Source organism: Dryobates pubescens, chromosome 33 (assembly GCF_014839835.1).
Source record: "Dryobates pubescens isolate bDryPub1 chromosome 33, bDryPub1.pri, whole genome shotgun sequence".
In the NCBI taxonomy this organism is placed as follows: Eukaryota; Metazoa; Chordata; class Aves; order Piciformes; family Picidae; genus Dryobates; species Dryobates pubescens.
In genome coordinates, this window is record NC_071644.1 from 1,028,710 (window position 1) to 1,056,051 (window position 27,342).

The following is a 27,342-nucleotide window of genomic DNA, read 5'->3' on the forward strand; positions in this document are numbered from 1 at the left end:
CAGCAGCTCTCCAGTAGCAGCCGCAGGAGCACCTCAGGGTGGCACCAGGCAGCCGCAGGGACCAGTGCTACTCCAGCGCCATTCCACCAGTGCTGACCCTGAGAGCACCCCGAGGTGACCCCCCGAGGTGGCACCGGGCAGCACCGGCGACAGTGCCACCACCTCTGTACCGCAGCACCCCACCCGGATTAGTCCCAAGAGCACCCCAGGGTGACACTGGGCAGCCCTGGGGACCGCTGCCACTCTCCCTTTGGTGCAGCCCCCAACCCGTACCAGCCCCGGGCGCACCCCTGGGAGACCCCCAGCAGCTCCGGGAGCCGGAGCGCCCTCCCGCTGCAGCATCCTGCCGGTAACGGCCCCAGGCACCCCCGAAAGTACCCCAGGGTGACCCTGTGACCAGTGTCACCACCCCGGTACTGCAGCAGCCCAGCGGCACCGGCCCTCAGCATCCTCGGGGTGACCCTAGCAGCACCGGCGACCGATGTCACCACCCGTGTACTGAAGCCCTCTGCCGGTACCAGCCTCGGGAGCCGCCGAGGGTGGCCGAGGGTGACCCCAAGCAGCACCAGGGTCCGGTGCTACCACGCCTGCACCGCAGCCATCGCCAGTACCAGCCCCGGAAGCGCCGCGGGGTGACACCGGCCAGTAGCTGGGACACGGGCACCGGTGGCACCACTCCTGCACGGCAATCCACCGCCGGTACTGGCCCCGGGTGACCCCGGGTGACCCCAGGTGACCCCAAGCAGCACCGGGGAACGGTACCACCTCCCTGTCAACACAGCCCCCAGCAGCTACCGGCCCGGGAGCACCCCGGGAGGTGACCCCGTGTCACCCCACGCAGCACCGGGAACCAGCGTCGTTCCTTCCCGCGGCAGCCCCCTGCCGGTATCGGCCGCGGTGTGACCCCGTGTGACCCCAGCAGCACCGGGGCCGGAAGTCACCCCCCCTACCCCACAGCCCCCGCTGGTAGCGGCTCCGGGAGCATCCCGGGGTGACCTCATGTGACCCTACGCAGCAGCGGGAAGCGATGACACCACGCCCGCACGGCGGCCACCCGCCCGCACAGGCCCCGTGTGACCCCGTGTGACCCCGTGTGACCCCACGAGCACCGGTCCCGGGGCCGGGCGCTGGCCCCGCCGCGGGGCTCCCCCCGCCCCTCCCCTCCCGTTGCCATGGCGACCGCCCCCCGCCCCGCCCCTCCCCTCCCCGTGTTGCCATGGCGAGCGCGAGCGGCGGGCGCGGGGCTGGGGGGGCGGGACCGGCAGGGGCGGTCGGGGCGCCGATTGGCCGCGCCGCGCCCACGTGACGCGCGGAGGAATGCAAATGAGCCGCGGCCTCGTCCCGCCGCCGCCGCCGGAGGGAGGAGCAGCAGCGGCGGGCGGAGGGAGCGGCCGCGGGCCCGGCCCAGCCGGCACCGGGACCCCCTCACCCGCGGCACCCCCCTCCCAGCCGCCGCCACACCCCAGCCCCGCCGGGGCCATGGCCGCGGCCGGCGGCAGCCGCTCCGCCCGCGCCGCAGGTACCGCCTTACCGGGCCCCGCCGGCTTTGTCTGGGCCGGGCCGGGGCCGGGGTTGGGTTGGGGATGGCGCGGGGGGGGGGGGAGGGGGGGCGTGCGGAGGGGACGGGGTGAGGGGGGGGCCGCGCCGCGCATGCGCCTCGTCACTCGCCCTGCCTCAGTTTACCCACCGGGCCCCGCCGCCCGGCGCAGGCCCTGCCGGTGGCCTGGCCCCTGCCGTGACTGGAGCCCCCCCATTTGCACCCCGTCCCCTTACAGCCCCCCCCTCCCTTCCTGGCTGTCTCCAGCCCTCCCCAGCTTCTTGTGCGTGCCTGTCCCCCCGATTTTACAGCCTCTTGTTGTTGCTCCACACCCCCTACCTCCCAGTCTCACTCCTTGCTGTCACATCTGGCCCCTGCCTATTCTGCCTTCCTCCCCCACCAGCGTTTCCCCTCCAAACCATCCTCTCCCACCCCCCACCATGGCATCTTACCCCTCCAGAGCATCTTGCACCCCTGCTTCGCTTTTACACCTCCTTACAATTATTGCCCCCCCCCCGCTATCGTGTTCCATTGCTTACTATTTCCTTCCCCCCCTCCCCCCCATTCTATCCCCCTCCTCTAATAGTCTTCCCACCCCCCATCCCCTTCCTCACCATCACCTTGCACCCCCTCTGCTTTTACATCCCCTTAGAATTATCTCCCACCTCCATCATCTTCCACCACTTGCTGTCACATTTGACCCCCCCATTGTGTCCCACCCCCCATTGCATCCCACCCCTCACTAGTGATTTCTACTCCTCCCTTTCTGGTTTTGCACCCCCTTATTATTCCCCCCTCCCCCATCTTATTCCACTGCTTGCTGTCATATCTGACTCTTCCCCTCCTCTTATTATATCCCAGCCCCCCATCTGTATCACCCCCTCCCTGCTTTTCCCCCCCATTATTATTTCTCCCCATCCTATTCTGCCCATTACTGTTGTTTGAGCCCCCCCATTCTATCCACTCAGTAGTGTTTCCTCCCCCCAACAATCACCTCCCACCTTTCCCTATCACCTTGTACCCCCTCATTATTATTTCCTACCCCCAACATCACATTTCACCACTTACTTCCATATCTGACCCCCCCCCTCTGTATCTCACCCCCCACTAGTGACAGGCAGCCCTCCCCACAGCCTTGCACCTTCCCTCTCTGAATGTACACCCCCTTATTATCACTCCCCCCACCATGTTCCCCTCCTTACTATGCCTGACCCCCCCCCCCTTAAATCCCACCTCCCTGTTTTCTCTCCCACCCCCCACTAGTGTCCCCCCCGACATCATGTCCCACCCCTCATTTTCACCCCCCCCTTTGTGATGTTACCCCCCCTTTATTATCACTTCTCACCCCCCACTACCCTCTTCCACTGCTTACTATCAGCTCTGCCCCCCAAATCTATCCTTCTCCCCCACAATTTCCCCCAACCATCATCTTGCACCCCCTTATTTCCCACCCCCCACCATCATATTCCCCCAACCATCATCTTGCACCCCCTTATTTCCCACCCCCCACCATCATATTCCCCCTACCATCATCTTGCACCCCCTCCTTATTGCTTTCCCCCCATCATATTCCACTCCTCACTATCATATCTGACACCCCCCCCATATTATATCCCACTCTCCCTTATTGTATCCAACCCCCCACCAGTGTGTGTGTCCCCCCCCCAAACATCACATCCCAGCCCTCACTGCCACCTTGTACTTCCCCCTCTGGTTTTGCACCCCCTGATTACTGCTTCCCACCCTCCTGCTCCATCATATCTGCCCCCCCATATTAACCCCCAGCCCCCCACTAGTGTTTCCCCACGCTATTTCCCACCCTACCATCTTGCCCCCCCCCTTTGTTGCTTCCCACCCCACCAGCACTCCACTTACTCTCCCACCTGACACCCTTCTGTCCCTCCCCCCCCCCCCAGCTGGACTGTCTACCCCTCCCCATCACCTTGCCCCCCCCTTCCTGATTGTGCACCCCCTTACTCTCACCCCCATGCTCCATTGCTCACTCATCTCTGACCCCCACCCCTCACCATCATCTTCCCCCCACCCCCTCTGGCTTTGCACCCCTTTGTTTCCCCACCCCCCACCATCATATTCCACCACTTAGTCTATGTCCTACATCTATCCCACCCCCCCACTAGTGTTTTCAACCCCTCCCCACCACCTTGCCCCCCCCTTCCTGATTGTGCACCCCCTTACTCTCACCCCCCTGCCCAGGTTCCAGTGGTTACTCATCTTTGACCCCCAGCTCCCCCTTCCCCCCACTATCCCCATCCCTCACCATCATTGTGCACCCCCTTGTGTCCCACTCCCCCTTGCCATGTTCCACTCCTTACTGTCATACCTGACCCCCCCCCCATGAGATCCCAGCCCCCCACTGGTGCTTCCCAGCCCCCACCATCATATCCCATCTTGCACCCCCACCCCTCTGATTCCTACACCCCCTTACAGTCTCCCACTCCCCACCTTCACCCCCCTTCACTATTCTATCCCACCCCTCCCTTTTATCTCCCCACCATCCTATTCCCCTCCCTCCCCCCCACTATACCCCACCCTTGCTCATCTTTCCCTATCCTAATCATTCTGCACCCCCCTTTTGAAAGGGGGGGTCCCACCTCTATGACTTCCCTATCCTGGCTATGGGACCCCCCCATGCTCCCCACCCCCAATGGACCCTGCAATTATTCCCCTTTAAGTGGGTGCTGTGGGGGTGTCTAATGGTTTTTGGGGGTTCTGCAGGGGTCAGGAGCCTGAGGCCCCCATCTGACACCCCCCACCCCCCACCAGGGGTTTGGTGTGGGGCAGGATGGGGGGGACTGGACCCACGGTGGGGCTCAGCCCCCCAGGGGTTGGTGTTGGGAGCTGCTGGGGGAGGATTTTGGCTCTGGCTGGGTCTGATATGCTTCTCCTGCCTTGGTCCCCCCACTGTCCCCCAACTCTTCTGGGAGGGGGGGGGGTCTGTGGACACTCAGCTTCTCCAGGTTCCTCCAGCCCCTGGTGGCTGGCTGTGGGGCTGGGAGCAGCCCAGGCTGAGGGAGGAGCAGTGGGGACGTGCTGTGGGCCCCTGCACGTCCCAGCCTGTGCCTCCACAGCCTCGGGGGGGAGGTGGGGCACAGCTCCACAGCCCACTGAGGCCTGGGGGGGCCTGGGGTGGTTGTGCTGTGTGGTGTAGCCCCACGGCCACCAGGGCTGCTGTCCCTGCTGCTGCAGGGCCAGCAGCACCCAGGGCCAGCAGCACCAGGGCTGAGCAGGTGCCCAGAGGTGCCTTGGTGTGCATGGAGCCACCAGAGTGTGGTGGCCATAGGTGGCTGCTGGTGGCAGTGGTGCTGCTGCCCCTGTGACCTCCACAGTTTCTGTTCCTCCTGGCTGTGCCCTTCCAGCCACTCATCCCTCCTCTTCCTTCTTCATTCCCCCTTCCCTTCCTCCCTGTCCTCAGGCCATCCTTCCTTCCTTCCTTCCTTCCCTGTGCCCCTCTCCTACACCCAGCCAGCCCTCCTCCCTGCTGTCCTTCATCCCTCCCTTTGGCTGTCCATATTTTCTGCCTCCCATCTGTCTGTTCTCTCCATCCCTTCATTCCTTCTGTCTGTCCTTGGTCCCTTTCCTCCTTCCTCCCATTTGTCCTTACTTCTGTCTGTCCTCCCTCCCCACTTCCATCCTCTTTCTGTCCTTCCTTCCCTCCCTTTCCATCCATCCCTGTCAGTCATTCTGTCTGTCCTTCCACCCTTTCCTGCTTCCATCTGTCCTATCTGTCTTTCTCTACTTCTTTCTTTCCCTCTTTTGGTCTCTGCTTCTTTCTGTCCTGTCCTCCTGTCTGTCCCTCCTGTCCTTTGTGCCTTTAGCAGATCCCAGCATGGGGGAGAGGCTGGAAGGGACCTCTGGAGCTCCTCCAGTCCAAGCCCTGCTCCAGCAGGGCACCCACAGCACCCAGCCCAGCAGCACAAGGGCCAGGGGGGGTTGGAAGCTCTCCACACCAGGACACTCCACAACCTCTCTGGGCAGCCTGCTCCAGGGCTCAGCACCCTCACACCAAACAACTTCCTCCTCCTGCTCAGCTCCAACCTCCTGGGTGCCAGTTTGTGTCTTTTGACCCTCATCCTATCCCTGGGCACCACTGAGCAGAGCCTGGCCCCAGCCTCTTGCCCCCCACAGCTCCTTTAGCCCTTGCTGAGCATTGCTCAGCTGCCCTCTGGGGCTGCTCTTCTGCAGGCTCTCAGCCCCAGGGCTCTCAGCCTTTGCTGCTCCCAGAGCTGCTCCAGGCCCCTCAGCAGCTTCCCAGCCTCCCCTGGACTCTCCCCAGCAGTTCCCTCTCCCTGAACTGGGGAGCCCAGAACTGGACCCAGGACTCCAAATGTGGCCTCACCAGGGCAGAGCAGAGGAGCAGGAGAACCTCTCTTGACCTGCTGCCCACACTCCTCATGCACTTCAGGAGACCCTTGGCCTTTCCTACTTCCCTCCTTCTGCCTGTCCATCCTTCTCCTCCCATCCACCCTCCTGGCAGTCACTGTGTCCCAGTCCTGCATCTCTCCCTTTGAGATGTCCTTCCTCCTGCCCATCCCTTCCCTCCATCCCATCATCCCTTCTCTCCCTTTCTCCATCCAGCCACCCTTTTCCCATCTCTTGCTGCTCCAGGCCAGGCTGCTGGTGGCCTCCTTGGCCACCTGGGCACCCCCTGGGCTCATCTTCAGCTGCTCTCAGTCAGCACCCCCAGGGGCCTTTTCCACCAGGCAGTTTCCAGGCACTCTGCCCCCAGCCTGGAGCCTTCCTGGGGTTGTTGGGACCCAAGTGCAGGACCCAGCCCTTGGCCTTGTTGAACCTCAGCCCATGGCTCCAGCCTGGGCAGATCCCTCTGCAGAGCCTCTGCCCCTCCAGCAGCTCAGCATCCCACCCACCTTGGTGCCATCTGCAAACTGCCTGAGGGTGCCTGGAGCCCCTTGCCCAGATCATTGCTGAAGACATTGAGCAGAGCTGTGCCCTGAGGACATCATTTGTGACCAGCCACCAGCTGGAGCTGGCTCCATTCACCCTTTGGGCCTGGCCACCCAGCCTGCTCCTAAGCCAGTGGAGCCCAGCAGTGTGAGCACTGCACCCAGCTGTGTGCTGTGGCTGACAGCTGGAGGGAAGGATCCATCCAGAGGGACCTGCACAGGCTGCAGAGCTGGGCCCAAGCCAACCTCTGGAGGTTCAACAAGACCAAGGGCAAGGTCCTGCAGCTGGCCTGGGGCAATCCCAGGGCAGGGACTGGCTGGAGAGCAGCCCTGGAGAAAAGGCCTTGGGGGTGCTGGGGGAGGAGAAGCTCAACAGGAGCCAGCACAGTCTCACAGCATAACCAAGGTTGGAAGAGACCCCAAGGATCATCAAGTCCAACCTGTCCCAACAGACCTCATGACCTAGACCATGGCACCAAGTGCCACATCCAATCTCCCCTTGAACACCTCCAGGGCTGGGGACTCCACCACCTCCCTGGGCAGCACATCCCCATGACGAACGACTCGCTCAGGTGAAGAACTTTCTCCTCACCTCCGAGTCCTAAACCTCCCCTGGCACAGCTTGAGACTGTGTCCTCTTGTTCTGGTGCTGGGTGCCTGGGAGAAGAGACCAACCCCTTCCTGTCTATAACCACCTTTCAGGTAGTTGTAGAGGGCAATGAGGTCACCTCTGATCCTTCTCTTCTGCAGGCTAAGCAACCCCAGCTCCCTCAGCCTCTCCTCACAGGGCTGTGCTCCAGACCCCTCCCCAGCTCTGTTGCCCTTCTCTGGACACCTTCAAGTCTCTCAATGTCCTTCTTCAACTGAGGAGCCCAGAACTGGACACAGGACTCCAGGTGTGGCCTAACCAATGCATGAGCACAGGGCACAATGACCTCCCTGCTGCCTGCTGGCCACACTGTTCCTGATGCAGGCCAGGATGCCCTTGGCCTTCTTGGCCACCTGGGCACACTGCTGGCTCATGTTCAGGCAGCTGTCAATCAGCACCCCCAGGTCCCTCTCTGTTTGGCAGCTCTCAGCCACTCTGCCCCCAGCCTGTAGCTCTGCCTGGGGTTGCTGTGGCCAAAGTGCAGCCCCTGGCACTTGGACTTGTTAAATGCCATCCTGTTGGCCTCTGCCCATCTGTCCAGTCATGGCAAGGTCCCTCTGCAGAGCCCTTCTGCCCTCTAACTGACCAACATCTGCTCCCAGCTTGGTGTCAGCTGCACACTTGCTGAGGGCTGACTCAACCCCCTCATCCAGATCATCAATGAAGATGTTGAAGAGGATGGGGCCCAGCACTGCTCCCTGGGGCACAGCACTGGTGCCTGGCTGCCAGCTGGATGTGGCACCATTCACCACCACTCTCTGGGCTCAGCCTCCAGCCAGTTCCTAACCCAGCTCACAGAGCTGCTGGTCCCAAGCCACGAGCTGACAGCTTAGCCAGCAGTTTACTGTGGGGGACGGTGTCAAAGGCCTTGCTGCAGCCCAGGCAGACTCCATCCACAGCCTGCCCATGTCCACCAGACAGTCACCTGATCATAGAAGGAGCTCAGGTTGGTCAGGCAGGACCTGCCCTGCCTGAATCCTTGCTGGCTGGGCCTGAGCCCTTGGCCATCCTTCAGGTGCAGTTATTGCCCCCAGGATAATCTGCTCCATCACTTTCCCTGGCACTGAGGTCAGGCTGCCAGGCCTGGAGCTTCCAGGTTCCTCCATCCAACCCTGCTTGTGGCTGGGGACCACCTTGGCCAGTTTCAGTCACCTGGGACCTCTCCAGTGAGCCAGGACTGGAGGACAATGATGGAGAGCACTTGGCAGCTCACCTGCCAGCTCTCTCAGCAGGGAGCACTTGCAGCCCAGAGAGCCAAGCAGAGCCTGGAGGGTGCCAGGATGGGGCAGACCTGGTGGCTTTGGGGTACACAGCCCTGGCTCCAGCATGCCAATGGATGCCAGGGCAGAGTGGTGCCAGCACTTTTGGGGTACACAGTCCTGGCTCCAGTGTGCCAGGGTGGGGTGATCCTGGTGTGTTTGGGATATGTAGCTCTGGCATCCTGGAGGGTGCCAGGATGGGGCAGTCCTGCTGTCTTTGAGGTACACAGCCCTGGCTCCAGCATGCCAGAGGATGCCAGGGCAGAGTGGTGCCAGCACTTTTGGGGTATGCAGCCCTGGCTCCAGTGGGCTGAAGGAGGCCAAGATGGGGAGATCCCAGGTTTCTGAGGGGCATGTAGCCCTGACTCTGGTGTGCTGGAGGATGCCAGGATGCAACAATCCTGGTGCTGTAGGGGCCTGTGGCTCTGACTGCAGCATGCCAGGACAGTGATCCCAGTGGTTGTGGGATATGAGGCTCTGGTGTGCCAGAGGATGCCAGAATGGGGTGAGCCCAGTGGCTTTGGGGTATGCAACCCCAGCTCCAGTGGGCAGGAAGATGCCAGGACACGATTCTCAGTGTTTTGGGGATCTGAGGCCCTGGCTCCAGCATTTTGGGGGTCTGCCTCTCCAGCGTGCCAGGGGATGCACATCCTGGGCTGCAGCAAGAGAAGTGTGGCCAGCAGGGCCAGGGAGGGGATTCTGCCCCTCTGCTCCACTCTGCTGAGACCTCCCCTGGAGCTCTGGGTCCAGTTCTGGAGCCTCTGTGCCAGGAAGGATCTGGAGGTGCTGGAAGGTGTCCAGAGAAGGACAGAGGAGGAGCAGAGGGCTGGAGCTGCTCTGCTGTGAGCACAGCCTGAGAGAGTTGGGGTTGTGCAGGCTGGAGAGGAGAAGGCTCCCAGGAGACCTTCTTGTGGCCTTCCAGGATCTGAAGGAGGCTCCAAGAAAGCTGGGGAGGGACTTCTGAGGGTGTCAGGGAGTGACAGGACTGGGGGGGATGGAGCAGAACTAGAGGTGGGGAGACTGAGATTGGATGTGAGGAAGAAGTTGTTCCCCAGGAGGGTGGTGAGAGCCTGGCCCAGGCTGCCCAGGGAGGTGGTGGAAGCCTCCTGCCTGGAGGTGTTTGCAGCCAGGCTGGAGGTGGCTGTGAGCAACCTGCTGTGGTGTGAGGTGTCCCTGCCCATGGCAGGGGGGCTGGAGCTGGCTGAGCCTTGGGGTCCCTTCCAGCCCTGACAGCTCTGTGGTTCTATGACCCCCCCTGGCCCCCTCCCCTACGCCACCTTTGGGTGCCACACGGTGCCCCTCTGACCTTCCCTTCCCTTCCCCAGCTCTAGCCTGACCCTGGCTGCTTTGTGGCCCCCTGGCCCCCACCATGGAGAACGAGCAGCTGCCGGCCCCCCCGCCCTCCAGCAGCGCCGCTGGCACCGGCACTGGCACTGCCCCCACCCCCAGCAGCGCCGGCACCGCCCGGCCCCCCCCGCCCCAGATCTCCGTCTACAGCGGCATCCCCGACCGGCAAACCGTCCAGGTACGGCCCGGGGGGCGGGGCGGGGCGGGGCTGGGGTGGGGCTTGGGGGGGATGCTGGGCTGAGGTTTGGGGGCTTGGGGTGCTGGGGGGTGTTGAGGTGCTGGGATGAGGCTTGAGGGGGTTGCTGGGGTGAGGTTTGGGGTGCTGGGGGGTGTTGAGGTGCTGGGATGAGGCTTGGGGGCTGGGGGTGTTGAGGTGCTGGGGTGAGGTTTGGGGGAGGTGCTGGGGTGAGGTTTGGGAGTTTGGGGTGCTGGGGTGAGGTTTGGGGGCTTGGGGTGCTGGGGATTATTGGGGTGAAGTATGGAGACTTGGGCTTTTGGGGGTGAAGTCTGGGGGCTTGGGGTGCTGGGGGTGTTCGGGTGAGGCATGGGGATTTGGGGGGTGTTGGGGGTTATTGGGGGTGAGGTATGTGGGTTTAAGGGGGCTGGGGAGGTGCTAAAGGGTCTTGGGGTGAGGTGTGAGGGCTTGAGGGGGTCTTGGGGTAAGGTGTGGAGCTTTGGGGGGATGCTGAGGGGTGTTGGGGTTCTGGGGAGTGGCAGGGTGTTAGGGTGAGGTACAGGGTGCTGGGGGAGAGGCTTTTGGAGGGTCCTGGGTGGGGGGTGGCATGATCTTGGGGTGTGGTATGGGGTTTTGGGGGGCAGGTTTTTTGGGGGGGCTGCTGTGAGGTGGCAGGATGTTGGGCTGAGGTACAGAGTGGTGGGGGGCTCCAGGGGCTAGGATTTTGGGGAGTGCCAGGATGTTGGGGTGAGGTACAAGGTGTTGGGGGGCGCTGGGGGATGGGGGTTTGGGGGCTGCTGGGGGTGGCAGGATGTTGGGGTGAGGTAGGGGGTGTTGGGGGGTGCTGAGGGTGGCAGGGGTTTTGGGGGGTGCTGGGATGCAGCCTGGGAACCCCCTTGCCCCCCCCAGGTGATCCAGCAGGCGCTGCACCGGCAGCCCAACACGGCGGCGCAGTACCTGCAGCAGATGTATGCAGCGCAGCAGCAGCACCTGATGCTGCAGACTGCAGCCCTGCAGCAGCAGCACCTCACCAGCGCCCAGCTCCAGAGCCTGGCTGCTGTCCAGCAGGTATGGGGCACCCCCACGGGGGCACACAGCTGACAGGCACAGAACTGTTTGGGTTGGAATAGGCCTCTGAGGTCACCCAGTCCAACATCAGCCCAACCCCACCACGGGCACCGGTGCCATGGGCACAGGTTTCTGGAACACCTCCAGGGCTGGGGACTCCACCACCTCCCTGGGCAGCCTGTGCCAACCCCTGACCACTGCTGCAGCAAAGAAACTGTTCCTCATGGCCAACCTAACCCTCCCCTGGTGCAATTTCAGGCCATTTCCTCTTGTTCCATTACCTGGTAGCAGGGAGCAGAGCCCAACCCCACCTGGCTCCAGCCTCTCAGGGAGCTGCAGAGAGCAATGAGGTCTCCCTCAGCCTCACCACCCCCAGCTCCCTCAGCTGCTCCTCCCCAGCCCTGCTCTCCAGGCCCTTCCCCAGCTTCACTGCCTCTCTCTGGACACTTTTGAGTCACCTTCTTGGAGTGAGAAGCCCAAAACCAAAGGCAGGATTGGAGGCATGGCCTCACCAGTGCCCGTGCCGGGAGGGCACAGTCACTTCCCTGCTCCTGCTGACATTTGCCCCTTGCCCCCAGGCCAGCCTGGCAGCCAACAGGCAGAGCAGCTCCTCGGCTGGCAACGGCACCCAGCCGGCTCCGGCACAGCAGCCCACGGTGAGTGCCCTCTGCCCCCTGCAGCCCGGCCCCGGGCGGCTGGCACCCAGCCAGTGTGGCACGCTGCAGCCCTGACCCCAGTGGCTGGCACCCAGCTGGTGTGGCACACTGCAGCCCTGACCCCAGTGGCTGGCACCCAGCCGGTGTGGCACGCTGCAGCCCTGACCCCAGTGGCTGGCACCCAGCCGGTGTGGCACGCTGCAGCCTGGCCCCTGCTGGCTGGCACCCTGCAGCCTGGCACCCAGCTGGTGTGGCACACTGTAGCCTGGCCCTTGGTGGCTGGCATGCTGCAGCCTGACACCTAGCTCGTGTGGCACACTGCAGCCCAGCCCCCGGTGGCTGGCACCCAGCTGGTGTGGCACCCTGCAGCCTGGCACCCAGCAGGTGTGGCACGCTGCAGCCTGGCCCCTGGTGGCTGGCAGCCTGCAGCCTGGCACCCAGCTGGTGTGGCACACTGCAGCCTGGCCCCCAGTGGCTGGCAGCCGGTGTGGCACACTGGTGGCTGGCACCCAGCCGGTGTGGCACACTGCAGCCCGGCCCCCAGTGGCTGGCAGCCGGTGTGGCACACTGGCAGCTGGCACCCAGCCGGTGTGGCACGCTGCGGCCCGGCCCCCGGCGGCTGGCAGCCGGTGTGGCACACTGGCGGCTGGCACCCAGCCGGTGTGGCACACTGCAGCCCGGCCCCCGGTGGCTGGCAGCTGGTGTGGCACACTGGCAGCTGGCACCCAGCCGGTGTGGCACGCCGCGGCCCGGCCCCCGGTGGCTGGCAGCCGGTGTGGCACACTGGCGGCTGTCGCCCAGCCGGTGTGGCACGCCGCGGCCCGGCCTCACCGCCCCCTTGCAGATCAACCTGGCGACGTCTCCGGCGCAGCTGCTGAACCGGGCGCAGGGCGTGGCGCCGGGCGCCTCGGGCATCGCGCAGCAGGCAGTGCTGCTGGGCAACGCCGCCTCGCCCGCCCTCACCGCCAGCCAGGCGCAGATGTACCTGCGGGCGCAGATGGTAAGGGGGCGCCGGCGCTCCGCCCCGCGGCTGCCGGGGGGTGCTTGGGACCCGCGCGGTGCGCGCCGTCCTGCCAGGGAGCGGCTGCCCCCGGTGGGTGCCCGCTGCCCTGCTGCAGGCTGCCCGGGACCCTTTTAGAGTGCCCACTGTCCTGCTGTGGGGTGCCCATTGACCTCACATGGGGTGGCTGGGACCCACGGGGTGCCCACTGTCCTGCTGGGGATGGCCAGGACTTGTAGAGGGCTCATGGTCTTGTGGGAGGGGCAGGACCTTGCAGGGTGCCCATCAACCCGACGGGTGCCCATCAACCCGACGGGTGCCCATCAACCCGACGGGTGCCCATCAACCCACAGGGTGCCCATCAACCCACAGGGTGCCCCTTGTCCTGCTGTGGGTGGCTGGGACTTGGGGGATGCCCATCACCCTGCTGTGGAGGGGCCAGGACTTGTAATGGTGCCCACTGTCCGGCTGTGCAGTGCCTGGGACTCATGGGGTGCCCATAGCCCTGCTGTGGGGTGCTGTTGTCCCACTGCAGGGCAGCTGGGGCCTGTGGGGTGCTGTTTGTCTTACTCTGGGGTGGCCAGGACCCACTGAGTGCCTGGAATCCATCTATGGGGCAGCTGAGACTCGTGGGGTGCCCACTGGCCTGCTGTGGGGTGCCCACTGGCCTGCTGTGGGGTGCCAGGTCCCTATTAGAGTCCTTGACCCTGTGCAGTGCCTCTTGCTCTGCTGTGGGATTCCCAGCTCCATAGGGTGCCTGTGGTCCCGCTGTGGGGTGCCTGGCGCTTGTGGGGTGCCCATTGGCCTGCTGTGGGGTGGCAGAACCCATACCCTTGCCCTGGGGGGGTGGTTTAGACTCTGTGGGGTGTCCTTTACCACACCAGGGGTGCCCAGACCCTATAGGGTCCCCGTCCCTTGTTGGGGTGCACCCAAGAGACAGGGAGGGCGCTGGCAGGCAGTGGAGGCTGGGGGACACGGTGTCATGCCACCCCCCACACACACTCCATGTGGGGTGCCCACACACGTCGGGGGTGCCCCCACACCCACTCTGTCTCCCCCCAGCTCATCTTCACCCCCACGGGCCCGGTCAGCGCCGTCCGCCCCGAGAGCCCCGCGCCGGCCCCGCCGGCCCCGCCGCCTGCCCCCCAGCCCGCCGCCCCCCAGGTGAGCCCCACACGCCCCCCCAGCCCCCCCAGAGCGGTCCCCCAGACCCCTCCTGACCTGCTGCCGTTGCAGGTGCACAGCCTGGCCCTGCGCCCCGCCGGCCCCCACCTCCCTACCCTGGCCATGAAGCCCCCTGGGGGTACCCCACCCCGGGCTGGCCCCCCCCGGGGCCCCCCACCTGACCCTCCCGCCGAGCACCTCAAAAAAGCCGAGGGGGCCGATGCCCGCGCCCACCCCCTGGCTCGCGCCGCCGCCCCCACGGCCGCCCACCCGCTCGTCGGCCCAGGTAAGGCGCCGCGCCGCGCCGCGTTCGCTCTGGAACCTGCTGATGCAGCCCTCCGGTGCCCATTTCTGGAGGCTGCTGCCCCCACCTCGGGGGCTCAAAGTCAGGACGAGGTGAGCAGGGTGGGCACAACCCGTGGGGGGCATTGAGCTCTGAAACCTCCTGCTGGGGTTTGGGTTCCTCGCCCGTGCAGGGGACTGGCAGCCCCCAGGGGGGGCAGCAGAAAGTCTGGGTGAGGGGCAGCCCTCAGCTGAGCAGTCTGTGTGGTGTTCACTCTGAAACCTAATGATGACCCACGCTGGTTTCCTTTGCCTTGGCACCCTGCCTGCATTTGGAACCTCGTGGGTCCCTGCGTCCCCTCAGGGGCCCTGCCTGGAAGGGCCTCAGCATCCATGGGATCCTGTAGCCCTGTGGCTTGAGACTCTCCGGTGGGGCGCAGGGGGGCTGGAGCAGGGAGGGTGTGGAGCAGGGGACAGCATGGGGTGATGGAGCCCTTGGGAGTGCTTGGTGTGGCTTCCAGAATGGGGGACACTCCTGCCTGGGGGGGCAGCAGCAGCAGGAACTGGCAGCACTGGGTGGCAGTAGGCACCAGAGTGAACAGATGCTAGAGTAAGGAGCAGCCCTGCTAGGGGCAGGGAAGATCCTGGGGGTGGGTGGCATCCATGTGGACTAAAGTGCTGGTGACAAGCTGGGGTTCCCTGTCCCCCATCACTGTCCCTGCAGCCTACGCCCCGCTGCAGCCCCCCCAGTTCCTGCAGCAGCAGCAGCCAGCGCCGAAGCCGATGCAGACGCAGCAGACGCAGCAGCAGCAGTTCGTCATCCAGCAGCAGCAGCAGCTGGCACCCCGTGGGCAGCCTCCCCAGGGCCCCCCTAGCAACCCCCAACTCCAACCCTTACCCCCTGCTAGCCCTGGCCTGGCCCCCCAACCCAAAGTGGGGGTTCCCCAAGGAGCAGGAGGGGGTGAGGGTGGCCCCCCCAATGGGCACCCCGCCTGCCACGCTGCTCCCCGCAAGTTCCAGCATGCCTCTGCCGTCATCCTGCAGCTGCAGCCCGCAGGGCCCACGGTGAGGGGCCCCCCAAGCCCCCCAGCACGGAGTGGGGGGGGCAGGGAGGGGGGTGGGGCTTGGCTATTTGAGGTGGGGGGAGGAAAGATTGGGGGAGCTGGGGGGGGTGTGTGCAGGGGCTGGATCCCTGCATGCGTGCAAGGGGGCGCACAGGGGGCAGAGCTGTGCACAGGAACCTGCTCCATGCATGTGTGTGCATGTGTGAACCTGATCCCTGCACAGGTGTGTGCATGTGCTCAATCCACGTGGCTGATGCATGTGTGTGTGCACGCTCAAGCCAGATTCGTGCACGTGTGTGTGCAGCTGTGCCAGCTCCTGGGGTGCATGCAGAGGTTTGCCACATGCACCTCCCCCTGCCTCTTTGTGGCCCTCAGCTGCGCACAGGGGCCTGATGGATCTGTGCATGTCTGCATGCGTGTGCACGTGTGCGTGCACGTGTGCCTGCTCCATCCGCCCCTGTGCCGAATCCATGCACAGGTAGAGGCCAGCTCCATGCACCTGTGTGCACAGCTGGTCTGTGCAGGTGCCAGGGCTGCAAGAGTCCTGTCCTGCGTGTGCTCGGTCCACGCGTGTCTGCTCCACGCGCAGCTGTGCCCCTGCTCCATCCCTGTCTGTGCACAGGCGGTGGCTCCGCAGCTCTCTGCTCTGCGCCTGTGTGTGCAGGCTCCTCCTGCAGCCGTGTGCATGTGTGCGCACGTGTGCATGCGTGTCCCTGAGCCATGCACGTGTGCTTGAGCCATGCACCTCTGACCCACGTGTGCGTGCTTGTGCAAGGCCCCCGTGCATGCGTGTGCACTGGAGCCGCACGCATCTGCGCATGCGTGCACCAGAGCCATGCACACCTGTGTGTGCATGCTGGTTCCGTGCAGACACACGTGTCAGGTTGCACGCGCGTGTGCACATGCCTGCCACATCCACGCCCACACTTGCATGCTCGAGCAGTGTGCACACACGTTGGTGTGCCCTGCCGTGTGCCACCCGCGCACACGTGTCTGACCCGAGCCCTCGCGTGTGCCCCACTCCCTTCCCAACACCGCAGCCCCCACTCGGGGTCCCTGAGGGCACCCGCCGGGACCCACCACCCGCCCCGAGGAACACCGAGAGCCCGCCCGCCGCCCCGTCGCAGCCCCCCGCCCTCTCGCCGCCCGCCGCTCCCCCGGGCCCCGACACCCCAGAGGGCGAGCGGACCCCCACGCACGGTAAGAGCTGCCCCACATCCCCGGGAAACCCACTCGAGAGCCGCAGCAGAGGGAAGCCTAAGCGCGGGGGGGAGGGAGTACACTGAGCACGGGGGTCTCCCCTGGCTTTTGAGGGGGTCCCCCGGGCGGGACCCTCGCCCTTCTGGCCGTGGCTGCGGGGGTACCGCGCTCAGGCGTGCGGACGGGCGGCTGCGGCCCCCCGCTTCCTGCCGCGAAGGGGCAGGAGCTACGGGGCAGGAGCTACGGGGCGTGGTCTCGCTCTCCTGGGTCCCGCCTCCTCCAGTGGCTCCGCCCTCTGATTCGCGGAATGCCGCTAGGGGTGTGGCCACGTTCTCCGTAGCCCCGCCTCTGCCTCGCGGTTCGTCCCCGCCCGGCCCCCAGGGGGCGCAGGCTGCCCAAGGGGGCGTGCCTCTGCGGCCCGCTCTCGCCTTGAGCCTCCGCCCGCCGGCTGTGTGGGCGCGCGCGCGGAGGCAGCCAATGGGGAGACGCGGGGCGTGGCCCCATCAGGGGGCGTGGCCTCGCCACAGGCCCCGCCCGCCCCCGCGCAGCCGCCGCCGCCGCCCCGGCCCGGCCCGGCCCTGCCCTGCCGCCGCCTTTGTCCCTGCTCGGCCGCCGCCACCGCAGCTACCGTCGCCCTTTGTCCACGCCATGGGGCCGCCGAGCCGCTAAGCGCCGCCGGTGAGTGCGGCCTGGCCCGGCCACGCCCAGGCCCGCCCCGGCCAGGCTCGGCCTGCTCCGGCCCGGCCCGGCCCGGCGGGGCGGCGGGCAGTGACCTCACTTCCGCATCCGGCCCCCCCACACCCCCTCTCCGGTCCCGGCTCCGCGGCCCGGGCGCAGGTAGGGGTGGGGGCAGCGGGGTCCGCCGCCGGACAAAGGTGGTGGGGCCTACAGGGGCCTAGCGAGGCCTAGCGGGGCCTCGGCGGGCCGGGCGGGGGCAGATCAGAGCTCTCGGGGGCAGCCGGGGGGCTCGCTGGGGGGCAGGGCGTGCTTGCTGGGGTGCATCAGGCCTGACGGGGGTGGACAGAGTTGTGCCGGGGGCGGTCGGGGGCTCCGCAGCGCTGCTGGAGGCTGTTCGGTGCCTGAGGTCTCGCCGGGGCCTTACCGAGATGTGTGGAGGCTCTGCTGGGCCGGGCCTTAGGGGGCTAGATCGGATTGTTCCGGAGCAGATCAGACCTTGCCGGGGTGTGTTGGGGCCTGGCTGGGCTGGGGGTTATTGATGTGTATTGAGGCGTTGCTGAGTGTATCTGGGGGCTCCCTGGGGGCTCTCCGGGCTCCACCGGCACAGTTTGAGGGGCGCGGGGCGGGGGCCGGGGGCTCCCCGGGGCCGCCTCCGTGGATACACGAGGGCTCTTTGGGGCTTACCGGGACCCACTGGGCCGCAGTGGGAGCGGCAGCAGCTGCTCTCCCCCCGCCCCCCCTCCCCGGAGCAGCCCAGCTGTATGGTAATGGAGGCCCCGGCGTCAGCGCCGGCGTCACCGCGTCCCCCGGACCCAGCTGCCTCAGCCCTGCCGCCCCCCGCCCCGGCACCTCGGCCCCCTCTCAGCGGCCGTCTGTGTGCCCTCTGTCACCGCATCCCCTGCAGCCGCCCCCCCCGCCCCGATCCCTGTCCCTATGGCCCCCGTAACCATTTGTGCTTCCCCTTACCCCCCACGCTGGTGTCCCCATGGCCCCTGGAGCTGCCTGTGGGAGCCCCCCGGCTCCACTGGTGTCACCGCTTCCCCTATGAGCATCTATGTCCATCGCTGTTCCTGTGGCCCCCCTTCAGCCATCCCCTGTGGGCCCCCTTCAGCCATCCCTGTGTCCCTCTTAGCCATTCCTGTGTCCCCTTCAACCATCCCCTGTGTCCCCTTCAACCATCCCTGTGTCCCCCCACCCCTGCATCCCTTTTAACCACCCCCAGTCAGTGCTGCTGTCACCCCCGTTGCCCCCTGTGTCACCACACATCCCATACCAGTCTCTGTGTGTCCTGCCATGTCCCCTGTAACTCTCCTGTGTCCCCATCATTGCTGATGCCACCATGTGCCCCCCATCACTCTGTCCCCTCTGTGGTTGTGTCCCCTGTGACTGCCTCATCTGTGTCCCCCATCACTGCTGGTGTCACCGTGTCCCCATCACTGTGTCCCCCACAGCCACCCTCTGTGTGTGTCTCTTGTCTCCCCCAGTGTCCCCCATCACTACCCATATGTGTGCCCCCAATCACTGTGTCCCCCATCACTGCTGGTGTCACTGTGCACCCCACAACTGCCACCATGTCTGTGTCCCCCCACACCGTGTCCCCCATAACTGCCCTTAAGTCCCTATCACTGCTGATGTCACCGTGTCCCCCTCATTGCTGTCCCCCACGAACCTCTGTTGTGTGTCCTATGGCACTGTTGGTGTCACTGTGTGCCCCATAGCTGTCTGTGTGTGTGTCCCCCTGTCCCCCATAACTGCCCATCTCTGTGTCCCCCATCACTGCTGGTGTCCCCCTGGCCCCCATCTCCGTGTCCCCTGTCACTGCTGGTGTCCCCATGACCCCCTCATCACTGCTGGTGTCCCCCTGTCCCCCATAACTGCCCATCTCTGTGTCTCACATCACTGTCTCCCCTGTAACATTCTTGCCTGTGTGTCCCCCCCATCACTGCTGCTGTCCCCCTGTCCCTCATCACTGCTGCTGTCCCCCTGTCCCCCATCACTGCCAGTGTCCCCCTGTCCCCCATCACTGCTGCTGTCCCCCATCACTGCCCATCTCTGTGTCCCCCATCACTGCCGGGGTCCCCCTCTCTCCCCTATCACTGCTGCTGCCCCCCTGTCCCCCATCACTGCTGCTGTCCCCCTGTCCCCCGTCACTACTGCTGTCTCCCTGTCCCCCGTCACTACTGCTGTCTCCCTGTCCCCCATCACTGCTGCTGTCCCCCTGTCCCCCATCACTGCCGGGGTCCCCCTCTCTCCCATATCACTGCTGCTGCCCCCCTGTCCCCCATCACTGCTGCTGTCCCCCTGTCCCCCATCACTGCCGGGGTCCCCCTCTCTCCCCTATCACTGCCGCTGCCCCCCTGTCCCCCATCACTGCTGCGGGTCCCCCTCTCTCCATATCACTGCCGGTGCCCCCCTGTCCCCCATCACTACCGGGGTCCCCCTCTCCCCTATCACTGCCGGTGCCCCCCTGTCCCCCGTCGCTGTCTGTCCGGGTGTCCTCCCCCCGTCGCCGCGCCCCCTTTAACGGCCGCCGTGTCCCGGTCCCCGCAGAGCCGCCGGCCGACCGCCTTCATGCGCAGCCCCCGCCCCTGGCCAGCGTTCCCGGCATGACCTCGGGCACCGGGAGCTCTGCCGCCACCGTCGCCGGCGCCGCCCCCCACAATGGTGAGAACAAACCCCCCCAGGCCATCGTGAAACCCCAGATCCTCACGCACGTCATCGAGGGCTTCGTCATCCAGGAGGGGGCAGAGCCGTTCCCGGTAAGGCGGCGGCGGCGGCGGCGGGGCGGGGCGCGGGGCGCGGCGGGGGCGCGGCGGGGGGCAGCTGCTGGTGTCGTCCCGCCGCAGGTGGGCCGCTCCTCGCTGCTGGTGGGGACGCTGAAGAAGAAGTATGCGCAGGAGCTGCTGGCGGAGAAACTCCCGCAGCAGGACAACACCACCACCGACTCCGAGATGGAGGAGCCCTACCTGCAAGGTAGCGCCCGGGCCCCCGCCCCGGCGCCCCCCCTGCCGCCGCCCCCGGGCCCCGCCGGCCGGCCCCGGCAGGGCTCTGCGCTCCGAGGGGACGGCAGAGCCCTGGCTGGGTGCCCCGGGGCCGCTCCACCCAGCGCCCCCGCAGCTGCGCCGTCCTCAAGCAGGGGATGGTGGGACCCCGAATGGCCCTCCCCAGAACCTCTCCATCCTCACACACGGGGTGCTGGGACCCCAGCCGGGTGCCCCAGAGCCTTTCCCCCCTCCAACAGGCAGCGGCAGCCCCCCCCCCCCTGCCACCACATCCACTCCATCCCCAAGCAGGCAGTGGTAGGATCCACTCCATCCTCAAACAAGGAGTCATGGAACCCCCACTGGGTGCCCCCAGAACCACTCCAGCATCGAACTAGGAGTGGTAGGACCCCAACTGGGTGCCCCAGAACCACTCCAGCATCAAACAAGGAGTCATGGAACCCCCCACAGGGTGCCCCCAGAACCACTCCATCCTCAAACAAGGAGTGGTAGGACCCCAATTGGGTGCCCCAGAACCACTCCATCCTCAAACAAGGAGTGGTAGGACCCCAATTGGGGTGCCCCAGAACCACTCCATCCTCAAACAAGGAGTCATGGAACCCCACTGGGTGCCCCAGAACCACTCCATCCTCAAACAAGGAGTAGTAGGACCCCAGATGGGTGCCCCCAGAAACCGCTCCAATCCTCAAACAAGGAGTAGTAGGACCCCAGATGGGTGCCCCCAGAACCGCTCCATCCTCAAACAAGGAGTCATGGAACCCCCACTGGGTGCCCCAGAACCACTCCAGCATCAAACAAGGAGTGGTAGGACCCCAATTGGGTGCCCCAGAACCACTCCAGCATCAAACAAGGAGTGGTAGGACCCCAATTGGGTGCCCCCAGAACCACTCCATCCTCAAACAGGGGGTGCTAGGACCCCAGCTGGGTGCCCCAGCACCACTCCACTGAGTGCCCCCAGAGCTGCACCATCCTCAAGCAGGGGATGGTGGAGCCCCAAGGAGGCACACCCAGAACCACTCTGTCCTCAAGCAGGCACTGGTGGAACCCCACATAGCTGTCACTAGAGCCACTCCATCCTCAAACAAGGGGGGGTAGGACCCCAGTTGAGTGCCCCAGAACCATCCTCAGTCAGGGGGTGGTAGAGCCCCAACTGGGTGCCCCAGAACCAATCCATCATCAAATAAGGAGTGGCAGAACCCCCCTGGGTGTCACCAGAACCACTGCATCCTCAGGCCGGAGGTGGTAGAACCCCAAATGGGTGCCCACCAGAGCCACTCCACCCTCAACCAAGGGGTGGTAGAACCCCTCCTGGGTGTCCCCCAAACTTATTTCCTCACCAATGGGGTGCAGTGGAGTTCCACTCCCCCCCCTCCCCCCCCCCAAGCTGGGTGCCCCTGTTTCATCCCCCAGTGAGGTGTGCAGCTCACCCTACCCAGCTGGGTGCCCCCCAAAACCAATTCCCTCCCCAGGCAGGGTGGGGGAGAGACCCAGTTGGGTTCCCCCCCCCAGTTATTTCCCCCCCCCAAGTGGCACCCCAGAAGAACCTCTCCAAAACTCTGTTGTGTCCCCCCCCAGGTGCTCCTCAGTTTCCTCCCCCAGGCAGGGTGCAGCAGCCCACCCCACTTAACTGGGTGCCCCCCAGACAATTTCCTCCCCAAGCAGGGTGTCCCAGCACCTCCCCCACCCACCCAAGTGGCTGCCCCCAGATGATTCTGTCCTCAAGCAGGGTGGGTGTAGAGCCCCCTCCTCAACTCAGTGCCTCACCAGCTTAGGTGCCCCTCCCCAAACCATGCCCTGCCAAGTAGGGTGTGGGAGAGCCCCCTCCTACCTGGGTACCCCCAGAATGACTCCCTCCCCATGTGGGGTGCAGTAGAGACCCCTCCTCCCCAACTGGGTACCTCCAGAATGATTCCCTCCCCAAGTGGGGTGCAGTTGAGACCCCTCCTCCCCTACTGGGTACCCCCAGAATGACTCCCTCCCCAAGTGGGGTGCAGTAGAGACCCCTCCTCCCCTACTGGGTACCCCCAGAATGATTCCCTCCCCACATGGGGTGCAGTAGAGACCCCTCCTCCCCAACTGGGTACCCCCAGAATGACTCCCTCCCCAAGTGGGGTGCAGTAGAGACCCCTCCTCCCCAACTGGGTACCCCCAGAATGATTCCCTCCCCATGTGGGCTGCAGCAGACCCCCCCCCACACCCACCTGGCTGTCCCCTCACCCAACTCACTGTCCATCCCCCCCCACCCCCCAAATTTCCTCCCCAAATGGGATGTAGTAGAGCCAGTCTCCCCCCTCCCCCAGACTGTTGCCCCCTCCCCAAGATTCCCACCCCCAGCAGGCTGTGGAGAACCTCCCCCCACCCCCAGCCAGGCACCCCCAGGACGATTCCCGGCCGTGAGCAGGGAGCAGCATCCCCTCCTCAGCGCCCCCCGGGGGGTGCTGTGGGGCTCCCCCCGGCTGAGCTGGTTGTGTTTCTCTCTCTGGGTGTCCCTGCACGCCCCCCAGAGTCCAAGGAGGAGGGGAACCCCCCCAAGCTGAAGTGTGAGCTCTGCGGCAGGGTCGACTTCGCCTACAAGTTCAAGCGCTCCAAGCGCTTCTGCTCCATGGCCTGTGCCAAGAGGTACCCCCGGCCCCCCCGGCCCCCTCCCCCAGGCCCCCCCCCGCGCCCCCCCCCGCCTCACCCTGCCCTTGCCCCCGCCCCCAGGTACAACGTGGGGTGCACGAAGCGGGTGGGCTTGTTCCACCCCGACCGCAGCAAACTGCAGAAAGCCGGCGGGGGGCCCCCCCACGGCCGCCGCCGAGCTTGCAAGGGGACCCTGCCCGCCCTCGGCAAGGACACCAAGAAGCAGGTGAAGGGCGGGGGGCGGCTTGGCCCTCCAGTTAGGGGGCAGGGGAGGGGAGGGGGGGACGGCTGTGACCCAAGAGGGGAGGGGGGAGCAGGGGAGGAGGTGGGGAGCAGCAGTGACCCAAGAGGGGAGGGGGGGGGGAAGCAGGGATGGAGGTGGGGAGCAGGGGAGGAGGGGGGGAGCAGCAGTGACCCAAGAGGGGAGGGGGGGAGCAGGGGAGGAGGTGGGGAGCAGCAGTGACCCAAGAGGGGAGGGGGGGAAGCAGGGGGGGGAGGTGGGGAGCAGGGGAGGAGGGTGGGGAGCAGCAGTGACCCAAGGCGGGGAGGGGAGAGGAGGAGCAGGGGAAAGTTGGGGGGGGAGCGGCGGTGAGCCAAGAGGTGGGGGGGAAGCAGGGATGGAGGTGGGGGTCGGCGGTGAGGCCGGAGAGGGGGTGGGGGAGAAGCAGGAGAGGAGGTGGGGGCAAACGGTGACCCAGGAGAGGGGTGGGTGGGGGGGCGGCGGTCACCCAGGAGAGGGGGGTGGGTGGCTGGGGGGCGGCGGTGAGGCAGGAGTGGGGGTGGGGGAGAAGCAGGGATGGAGGTGGGGGGCGAGGGTGAGGCGGGAGCGGGGGGGGGGGGGGGGGGGGGGCGGGCGGTGAGCCGGGGGCGCGGGTTGGGGGGGGTGGGGGGGCGGCGGTGAGCCGGGGGCGCGGGTGGGGGGGGGGTGGGGGGCGGCGGTTGAGCCCGGGGGCGCGGGTTGGGGGGGGTGGGGGGCGGCGGTGAGCCGGGGGCGCGGGTGGGGGGGGTGGGGGGCGGGCGTGAGCCGGGGGCGCGGGTTGGGGGTGGGGGGCGGCGGTGAGCCGGGGCGCGGGTGGGGGGGGGCGGCGGTGAGCCGTGGGGGGGGGGGGGTGGGGGGCGGGCGGTGAGGCGGGGGCGCGGGGTGGGGGGGGGTGGGGGCGGCGGTGAGGCGGGGGCGCGGGTGGGGGGGGGTGGGGGGCGGCGGTGAGCCGGGGGCGCGGGTTGGGGGGGGGGGGGGGCGGCGGTGAGCCGGGGGCGCGGGTGGGGGGGGGCGGCGGTGAGCCGTGGGGGGGGGGTGGGGGGGCGGCGGTGAGGCGGGGGTGCGGGTGGGCTCTGAAGCTGCCGTCCCGCAGCCGCCGGTGTCCCTGCCGCCGGGCTCGGGGACGGCGTCGCTGCAGCTGAACCACCAGCCAGGAGGACTCGAGCCGCTGCTCCGACAACTCCAGCTACGAGGAGCCGCTGTCGCCCATCTCCGCCAGCTCCTCGGCCTCCCGCCGGCGGCAGGGCGAGCGCGACCTGGAGCTGCGCGACATGGAGCTGCCCGACGTGCACGTCCGCGACCTGGCCGCCATCGGCCACCGCTTCCTGCCCAGCGAGCCCAGCAAGTGGAACGTCGAGGACGTCTACGAATTCATTCGCTCCCTGCCCGGTCAGCCCCGGCGGCGACCGGGCCCGGGGGGGCGGCGACCGGGCCCGGGGGGGCGGCGACGGAAGGGGAAGGGGCGGGCTGGGGGGCGAGGAGGGGATCGGCAGCGGTAAAGGAGGGGGTCGGGAAGATTAAGGGAAGGAGGGGGTTGGGTGGCTGCTGGCTGGAGGGGTTTGGGGGTGCAGAGGTGGTGGTGGGAGGTAAAGAGGGGTTTGGGAGGGGTGAATGAGTCGTTTTGGGGTGGGTTTGGGTGGGCAGTTGGAGTGTTTTGGGGTGCAGAGGTGGTTTTGGGGGGTGGTGGGAGGTAAACGAGGGTCTGGGAGACAAAGGAGGGGGTTGGGTGGGTAGCTGGAGGGGTTTGGGGGTGCAGAGGTGGTTTTGGGGGGGTGGTGGGAGGTAAAGGAGGGTCTGGGGAGATAAAGGAGGGGGTTGGTGGGTAGCTGGAGGGTTTGGTGGTGCAGAGGTGGTGTGGGGGTGGGAGGAGAGGGTTTGGGTGGGTGGCGGGAGGGGTTTGGGGGTGCAGAGGTGGTTTGGGGTGGAGGTGGGAGGTGAGGTTTGGGTGGGTAGCTGGAGGGGTTTGGGGGTGCAGAGGTGGTTTTGGGGGGTGGGGTGGGAGGTGAGGGTTTGGGTGGGTGGCTGGAGGGGTTTGGGGGGTGCAGAGTGGTTTTGGGGTGGGAGGAGAGGGTTTGGGTGGGTAGCTGGAGGGGTTTGGGGGTGCAGAGGTGGTTTTGGGGTGGGGGGTGGGAGGTACTTGGGATTTGAGGGTGGGTTTGGGGGCTAAATGGGGGGGTTGGGAGGGTAGAAGGAGATTTTTGGGTGCAAATGGTCAATAGGGGACTGGGTGGATTGGGGGGTAAATGAGGGGGTTGGGGGAGACAAAGGGGGGGTTTGGGGTGGGGTGGGAGGGGAGCTGGGGCTGGGGGGTGGTGATTGGAGTGGCTCTGTGGGGCAGAGTTCTGGGGGTGGTGCTGGGAGGCACAGAGGGATTTGGGGGGCTTGGGGGGCAGCTCTGGTTGGGGGGAGACAAAGCAGGGTTCCAGGGGTGGGTTGGGGAGGGGTGAATGAGATTTGGGGGGGGGGATAAATGAAGGGGGCTTGGGGGGGGGGGGGGGGGGGGGGAATGGTGTCTGGGAGTGGTAACTGGAGCCTTGGGGGGGCAAAGGTGGGTTTGGGGGGGCTGTGGGGAGCTAACTGAGGGGGCTTGGGGGGGGGTTGAGTGGGAATTGGGGGTTTGGGGGTGCAGGGGGGGTTGGGGTGGGAGGTAAAGAGGAGTTTGGGGGAGTGGTGAATGAGGGTTTGGGGGGAAAAAATGAGGGGGGTGGCTGGAGGGGTTTGGGGTGCAGAGGGGGTTTGGGAGGTAAAGAGGGGTTTGGGGGGTGGTGAATGAGGGTTTGGGGAGCTAAAGGGGGGGTGCTTGGGGTAGATTTGGGGGGGCAAATGAGTCGGTTTGAGGGTGGGGTTGGTGGGCAGGTGGAGGGGTTTGGGGGTGGCAGAGGTCTTGGGGGTGGTGGCTGGGGGTGGAGAGCAGTTTGGGAGGTCCTGGGGAGCTGAGGAGGAGGTTTGGGGGGGGCAGAGGGGTAGGTGGAGGGTTTGGGGTGCAGAGGTGGGTTTTGGGGGTTCAGTGGGACTTGGGGGGAGGTGAGTGAGGGGCTTGGGAGGGGAAATGGGGGCTGGGGGTGGTGATTGGAGAGGGTTGGGGGGGGGGCAGAGGTTGGTTTTGGGGGTGTGGTGGAGGCAAGTAGAGATTTGGGGGGCTGGTAAAAGGAGTTTTTGGGTGAGAAAGGAGGATTTTGGGGGTGTTTGGGGGAGGTCAATGGTTTGGGGTGAATAAAGGAGAGTTTTGGGGGTGGTTTGGGGAGGTCAATGATTTTGGGGTGAGAAAGGAGGGGTTGGGGGTGGTTTGGGGAGGTCAATGATTTTGGGGTGAGAAAGGAGGATTTTGGGGGTGGGTTGGGGGAGGTCAATGATTTTGGGGTGATAAAGGAGAGTTTTGGGGGTGATTTAGGGAGGTCAGTAGAGTTTTGGGGTGATAGAGGAGGATTTTGGGGGTGGTTGGGGGAGGTCAATGATTTTGGGGTGATAAAGGAGGGGTTTGGGGTGGTTGGGGGACAGGTCAATGATTTTGGGGGTGAGAAAGGAGGATTTTGGGGGTGGTTGGGGGAGGTCAGTGGAGGCTTTGGGTGTGAATTGGGAGGCAGTGAAGGTATTGGGGGGGGACACAAGGTTTTGGGGGGGCAAAGGATGTTCTGGGGAGGTTTGAGAGGGGAACTGAGGCCTTGGGAGGGAAAGGACCTTGGGGGGGGGGGGCAACAGTATTTTTGGGGTGATTTGGGGGCAAATAGGCTTTGGGGGTGGCTCCAAGGGGTAGTGGGGGGCTTGGAGCAATTGGGGGGGGGGCTGAATGAGGTCTGGGGGGGAGGCAGGTAGGAGGTTGGGGGAGGGGTCCCTGAGGTTTGGGGGGGGGGGGGGGAATGGTTTTCCAGGGCTGGGATTGGGGCACAAAGGGTTTGGGGGGGGGGGTGGAAGCAGATGGGGGGCTGGGGGGGGGGGCAGGAGGGCTGGGGTCATTTTGGGGGGGCAATTGGGTTTTGAGGGGGGGCAGCTGGCAGTTCTGAGGGGGGGTGGGGAGTAAAGGGAGGGTTTGAAGTGGGGGGGGGGGGTTAAAGGTTGGGGCAGGATTTTGGGGGTCCACAAAGCCTTTGGGTGGTCCTGAGGGGAAATGGGGGTGGGCAACAAGTGAGGGGGAAGGGGGGGGGGTGTGGGGGGGGGGTTGGGGGAGCAGCTTGGGGGGTGTGGGGGGGTTGGGGGCAATGAGTGAAGGCTCTGGGGTGGCTTTGGGGCTTACATGAAGGGTTGGGGGGGGTAGATGGCCTGGGGGGGGGGGGAGGGGCAACAGCTTTGGGTGCTTTGGGGCTTAAGTGAAGGGGTTTGGGGGTTGTGAATGATTTGGGGGGGGGTCAGGGGGAGGGGGTTGGAATCTTAGGGCAGGAAGTGAGGGGGTTGGGGTGGTTGGGGGGGGTGAGGGCTTGGGGGGGGTCTAGGGGGGCAGGTGAGGTTTTGGGGTGGTGAGTG

General features: G+C 65.9%; 1 protein-coding gene across 1 annotated transcript; it reads left to right on the plus strand.

The window, feature by feature from the left end:
• The first annotated feature begins 1,325 nt into the window (after positions 1–1,325).
• On the plus strand, positions 1,326–24,383 carry PHC2 (polyhomeotic homolog 2). Its single transcript, XM_054175640.1, is given in 15 exon segments — positions 1,326–1,519; positions 9,693–9,892; positions 10,799–10,957; positions 11,536–11,613; positions 12,458–12,613; positions 13,676–13,777; positions 13,850–14,063; positions 14,784–15,124; positions 16,164–16,323; positions 19,552–19,760; positions 19,848–19,974; positions 22,508–22,622; positions 22,707–22,851; positions 23,978–24,031; positions 24,033–24,383. Coding segments are annotated over 14 exon segments (2,367 nt in total). The 5' UTR covers positions 1,326–1,519; positions 9,693–9,736.
• The last annotated feature ends 2,959 nt before the right edge of the window (positions 24,384–27,342 follow it).